The sequence below is a fragment of the Gossypium raimondii genome, chromosome 6 (genome assembly GCF_025698545.1).
Source record: "Gossypium raimondii isolate GPD5lz chromosome 6, ASM2569854v1, whole genome shotgun sequence".
Classification (NCBI taxonomy): Eukaryota; Viridiplantae; Streptophyta; class Magnoliopsida; order Malvales; family Malvaceae; genus Gossypium; species Gossypium raimondii.
In genome coordinates, this window is record NC_068570.1 from 45,998,648 (window position 1) to 46,005,253 (window position 6,606).

The 6,606-nt window shown below is 31.7% G+C and overlaps 1 protein-coding gene across 2 annotated transcripts; it reads right to left on the bottom strand.

Annotated features, from left to right (window-relative positions):
* Positions 1 to 202: 202 nt before the first annotated feature.
* On the bottom strand, positions 203 to 2,212 carry LOC105773124 (WRKY transcription factor 71). 2 transcript variants are annotated; one of them, XM_012594798.2, is made up of 3 exons: positions 1,735 to 2,212; positions 1,054 to 1,200; positions 203 to 974 (listed from the first exon to the last, which is right to left on the bottom strand). In XM_012594798.2, exons 1-3 carry the CDS (start codon positions 2,052 to 2,054, stop codon positions 614 to 616), a joined length of 828 nt encoding a protein of 275 aa, XP_012450252.1. In that variant the 5' UTR covers positions 2,055 to 2,212; the 3' UTR covers positions 203 to 613. The 2 variants fall into 2 exon arrangements, with proteins under 2 accessions (XP_012450252.1, XP_012450251.1); XM_012594797.2 differs by having other exon boundaries at positions 203 to 977; positions 1,735 to 2,210.
* Between the last annotated feature and the right edge of the window lie 4,394 nt (positions 2,213 to 6,606).

Sequence of the window (6,606 nt, forward strand, 5' to 3'; positions counted from 1 at the left end):
TGGATACTCCATTTGCCATAATTTTCTTTGGTTAAATGGGGAACAAAATAAAGAGGAATAAAATTGTTCATTTCGATCGAACTTGACTCTGATACCAATTTGTAGAAGATTAATTAATATTTAGAGAAATAAAACAAAGAAAACAATGAAGAATTTAATGGAGAAGAGAAATAAATTTTGTATAGAAGAGAGAAACATCCTTTCTAACAAACTTTTCTTTTTATTTCATACTCTACTTATGCTTCATCACATACAACTCTTTATATAGGAGTTGTAAGTGACTATTCATCTACATCACTTAAATGCTATAGGAGTTGTGACTATTCATCTACATCACTTAAATGCAATAGGAGTTGTGACTATTCATGCATGTGTGTAACTCTTCATCTTCAAATCTCTTCACATTTCTAACTCTTCATCTTCAAATTTCTTCACATTTCTAACTCTTCATAATTTATTTTGTACAAGATTAATTTAATTATGTGCCAACATTACCAGTTTGAATTGAAATCCTCTTACACTTAGGCTCTAGAGAAGTTAAGATAAGCTGATATTATCAGAAGTATTATATTATATATAGAGAGAGAGGGGTAGTATAGTGGAGAGCAAAGATTCATTGTTCATATGGTTCGTGCTTAAGGAATGCAGAAGGAACCATGTCTTGGAGAAGTCCGTTGTCAGGAACCTGCAGAAAAGGGCTAAAGTTTTCCGCAAACATTAATGAATCTGCACCAGCCGCAACTTGGTAATTATTCATGTCTCCAGGCATCCGCGTAAACAATTCATGCCGCCTCCTCGGCGGTGGTGGCGATGGCCCCAACATGAAAGATGGGAATAGCATTGGCCGCTTTACTGTTGTGGGAAGCGGGTGCTTATGTTGGCCTTCATATGTTGTGATCACCATTGATGGATCCTGGAATGACCTTTCAACTCTTTTCTTTACCCTACACTTCTGAGTTGTGCACCTGTAATAACTTCTGCAGCATAAAATCTGAAAATGTTTACAATATATACACATGTTTGGTTATAAATTAAGGGGAAAATAAGTCAAACCTTGGGTAAGGGCTATTCTTGACAGCTTTTTGTCCATATTTACGCCATCTGTACCCATCTTCAAGGAGATCAACTTCACTCTTAGTCATGAAAGCAAATCGAGTTTCTTTGTGCTTTTTCTCTCCTTTCTTGTTTGCTAATTTGTTCCTGTTAGTGTAAGATACAACAAAATACAACCAAACCAAATTAATGGATCTAAACATATTTTCTTTATACATTGAAAGAGAATTACAAATACTCTGTTATATTAATTAATAATTTATAAAAAGACAAACTCATGATGTTATTTGATTTAGTCACACCCATACAGGTATGTTATTTAGGTTTCAATAGCTCAAAAGCCTTTTATACTTGTATTTAAAATTTAGAAAGGCATTGTCTAAAAATATTAGTATTTATTATTATCATAAAGCATATAAAAAGAAAGTAATCAAACACTTTAAAAGTAGCTGGTAGAATTAATAGAGGATGATTATATCACATATACATGCATGCATAACATATTTTTCAATCAAAATAACCAGAATGTACACTTTTTATATATATATATAAGTTTTGAATTTAAATATCAAAATTTTCTTAACAATGAATAAAATTGTCATAAATTTATTGGAATTGACATATATATCACTGCACCTCCAAACCTTAGAGATAGGAGGAAAAGGAGAAAAACTTGGTTACCCTTTCTTAGAGCTTTCACTCCAATCTTCTAGCTCCTTGAGCTGACAATCTTTGTTACTCTTGTCTGAACCATCTTGGGTGGAGGAATAAGAAATGCAAGAATTAGGAGTGGCGCCAACTGAAGAAAACGGTGGTTGAGAGGACGATGAATGTGAAAAAGCAAGGGCTTTTTCAAGTGAGCGACCATAGCCGATGGGACTTTGTAAAGAGTCAGTGCAGTTCAACCTCATGAATGAACACGGATCTGCTGCTGATAATGAAACCCTACTGCAGGTGTGGTCTGTAGGGCAGTGAAAGTTTCTAAATTCATGATCCCACATCGAGAACCAAACAGATCTTAAAACATTTGGTTTTTGGAATTTCAGGGTTTCATTTCATGACGTCTCTTTCACGTTGCTTTGAGTTACACATATATATAACATAAAAAATTCATACCAAGGAGGGGAGGGTTAGGCGGTCGCCCCTTCAAAAAAGAAGGTTCGAAGCTGGTGGACAAGACTTAGATTTGATCGCCGCTTTATAAAGAAGGTTGACAAAAACACATTCCTCCCTAATGAAAGGGGCACAAAGTGGGTTATAGCTACTTTGTATGGATTGGGAAGGAACCATTTGCTATCCCTATTCCCTACTACTAACTCACTCTCAATCTCATCAACCTTTGCCTCTGCCACACATTTTTAGCCCCTCCTATTCAATTCTGACAACCCCTCTTATGTTTTATTTCTTTTTCTTCTTTACTAGTTTTATTGTTATTTAAAATAAAAGAAATGAGACATGGGCGACTTTTAAAACTACATTATGAGAAAAGATCCACTCTCACACCATAATAATTACCATAAAATTATTCTTTCTAGGTAATTTTGATCAAAAGTGAAGACTTTAAATAAGGATTTTCTTTTCTGTTTTGGCAAATTTAGCTTGATAAAAATTGAAAATAGTGGGATTGTAATCCAAATCAACTTGTTCATCAGTTTAAAGTTAGAAATTTACATGAATGCAATATTAGATTTTACTTTAATAATTATAGTTTAATTTTAATAACTTTTAATATTAAAATAAATAATTTAATTTTAAAGGATAAAAAACGCTTATATACTCATGATAAAAAAGGATTTTCGTGATTGATCTAGTGGTTTAGAATTGTTCACTTATAGAATTTACTTGAATTTATATGTTTTTACTTGAGCAATTCTCTTTTGAACGTAGTATATACGTGTGTGGTGTGGGTGTATTTCTATTGTGGATACGGGAATAAAAAAATCAAAAGGGAGAAAAGAGATGGAGCGTGGAGAGACGCGCTAAAAGGGAGCATGGAGGTGAAGTCAGCGAAGAATACCAGTAACCGAAGATGGAAAAAAAAAGTCAAGAAACTATTTATAGTTTTTTATTGGAAAAATTAGGTTACACGTGGCATAATATATGACCATTGCCGACTACCCCACTAGGCAAGTGGGAAAAGAGTTGGCAGCCCTGGCTGCTGCTGATGCCTACCCCACATAACCATCTTTTCTTTTCTCCATTCTCTTGTTGGGATTGAATGTCATAGGGTTCAAAGACATAACAATGGATTTTATAGTGTTAACCTTGGAGTTATGAATTTGATATATTAAAAGTTCAAATATATTTGAATTTGTATATACTTATAGATCTTGAGATGAGAATGTTGATGACTTATGGTGTGTTTATCTTGTGGATGCTGATGATTACATACATATTCAATCGAGTTTTTAACTTGATTTGAGCTATTTAATATGCTTTTTGACTTATGATCATAAATGAAGTTAGCATTACTGAGTTTAATGAAAAGTTAAAATACGTATGTTCTTGTTTAGTGTATAGATATTTAGATTTGTTGAGGTTTTAAAATTAGATTCAATTTAGATACATTCTTTGATATTATAAAGCTTTTTACTTTTTGTTGACTATTGCCTTTGTTGAAGTTGTTCTAAAGCATTTTAGTATATGTTGGTACCTTGAGGCTATTTTGGGTATCTTTGTAATGGGTTTTTGTTGATATTTCCATGTTACACAATTGATATTAAGTTGTTGTATTTTACTCATATGCTCAATTTTGATTTAATGTGTTTTTATCATGTAATTTCATGATTTAGACTTATTTTAGTATCCCTAATATGTTTGCATAGTTTTGATTGTATGTTTGACAAACATGTTTAGAAACAATTAGGAGTATGTTAGAATGGCCTTAAATGGTATTTTTTTGTACTTTTAAATTCAAGTCTCAAGACTTATTCAAAGTTTTGGTCCATTTTTGCAGATTGATGAACAAGTATGTAGACTTGTACTCCAAGTCTCAAGAGTGAGGTTAGTTTCAAATTTAATGCTCCAAGGGTTGCCCAAAATCTCGAGATTTACTTCCCTGTTTTGATATTTTGACTTAAAAATTGTAACCTAATTTCATGTTTGATTATATTTCACCCTAAATCATCATATTAGGCTTGTATGGCTGCATGATCTAGCATATTAGATTATGCTTGCCAAAATTAATAATTGTGGGTTTCTTTCTAGTAATTAAAATTGCTTGATCGTTTTAGCCACCTCAATGATAGATGTGGCACTCTACATTTGATTATCTTCAAATTCTATTTTAAGCAATATCTCTTACTAGATCCTTTACTCTAAAAAAAAAAAAAAAAAAACTAAAAGCTTGGGGGCCTCTTCAATCTTTCTTTCCATCCTCTGTTCGATACAAAGGGAATCCCATGACCATATTTAGAGAAATTTAATGAATCTGCATCAAAATTGTTGTACAATTTCCATGACCTAACATAATACCGTAAAGAGTGAACTCTCTTAAAAACCAATCCCTTTTCACTATTAAATCAATATGCAAGTTGCATGGTACGCAGCAAACACAAAACCTCCATGCCAAAATTATTAGGTGCTCCACAACCAAGTTCCAAATGGAATTATTGCCTTAAAATTGCGAAAACATCCAAGAATCCTCATATTAATTTCAATCAGTTGGTTTTCTCAACACATGTGATATTCAACACTTCTAAAAATGTTAGTTGTTACTTCATTCATATTGAAGTTCTATAATTAACAGTTTACTCAAGAATGACTAAAACAATATAATATTGGAAGCTTATCTTTTAGGATGAACCATCTAAAAATACCAGCAACTATTTGCATATAGCTAGAACAAGCCAAATGACTAACTTTCTGTATTTTATAGATTCATTAAAGGGATCGAAGACACTGATCACAAAAATGACCGAGGGAAATTCAATGTTTGCCAAATGCAAAATAATAGCCAAGGTCCGAAGTATTATAAAATTGTAATAAAAAGGACAATAGCATAAGTTAATCCATGGAAAAATAAATCAAGGTAAAAGCTAAGTATTATAAAACCTGATCCTCATGACTAATAATACTAACAGTATCTACAGCCATTCTTGTCTTCATATAGCATTTGTCACTCCTTCAAGTTCATATGTTTTTCTTTGATTTAAATAGTGAAAGTGGCTTGGATGGCCTAATTTGTTAGCATTTTTGCATCCTAAACAAAAAAAAAAAAAAAAAAAGTGATAGGGATAAAACAAATTTAACTCTTAACGTTTATATTTTTTTGAACTAAATTTGATTATTAATTTTTGAAAAGAGTTAAATTGTTTTTTTAACGAAAATCTTGACAAAAGCATTAATTTTTAATGATGTTTGTGTGGCAACCCATGTAGCAGTTCACATGTACTTCATGTTGACATATTACTATTTATCTTATATGTCATATCAATAAATCATTTAAAATTTATAAAATATTTAAAATATAAAAATTCAAAATTCAAAATTCAAAAGAAAATTAACATGAAGTACATGAGAATTCTCATGTGAGATACTATGTTTAAAAACTTAATATTTTAGACTATCTTTTTTAAATAAACAATAATTCATTAGTTGATGATCAAATTCCACTCTTTTTAAAAGTATAAAACCAAATTTAAATTTTTTAAAATAAATACCAAATTAATAAAAATAATGATTAAATTTATTATTATACCTTACTTTATACCCGACATTAATGAAACCTTCTAAATTCCAATAATGCAATGTAGCTTAGTGAAAACCATATTTAAAAAGTAACAGCAGTAGAAACCAATTAGAAGCCAACAAAAAATTAGCTAAAGAAGTAGATGATAAACCCATAAATTGATATCACCCGCTATTGTCACAGGACTAAACCTTCAGTCTCGTAATCCGTGCGGCCTTAAGCGATTCATTTGTTTTTAAATGCGACTAAGTTAGCCTAACTCCCACAAAGTGAGGATTCTTGCAGAATTCCTCCAAGGCACCAATTTATATAGCAGAAACAACTCAAGCCAAAAGAATGCTTATAAGAACTAAATAGTCATAGAAAAACAATGCACGAAAGGTGTTTGAGTAAATACTTTCAATTTAGTATTCACTACAAAAGAATGGAATACAATGGATACAATAGATCATTTACAACTGAGGGGGAGACTCCCTATTTATAATTGAGCTCCCTCAAATCCAATGGTCTAACTAACTTTACATCGACGGATGAGATGAAGTCTATCACTATTGATTTGCCACAAATCGATGTGGCAAATTAGGCTTTTTCGACACACTTAAAGAGCTTTTTCTCGAGCAAAATAGAGTTTTTAGCTTAGTTTTTTGTTATTTTCATATTTTTATTTTTTTGTGTAATAAGTGAAAATCTCTCGTTTTTGTCCTTTTTTTTTACCCAAATTGGCTGATAGTGCCATTGTGAGGTCTAATGTGTGTTTAAGTGATGTAGGGACGTATCACGATACCTCCGACAGTATAGAAGACCAAGGAGACCCTTTAATGGTATCATGACATCCCCCTTAGGTATTGCAATACCCACTTCTT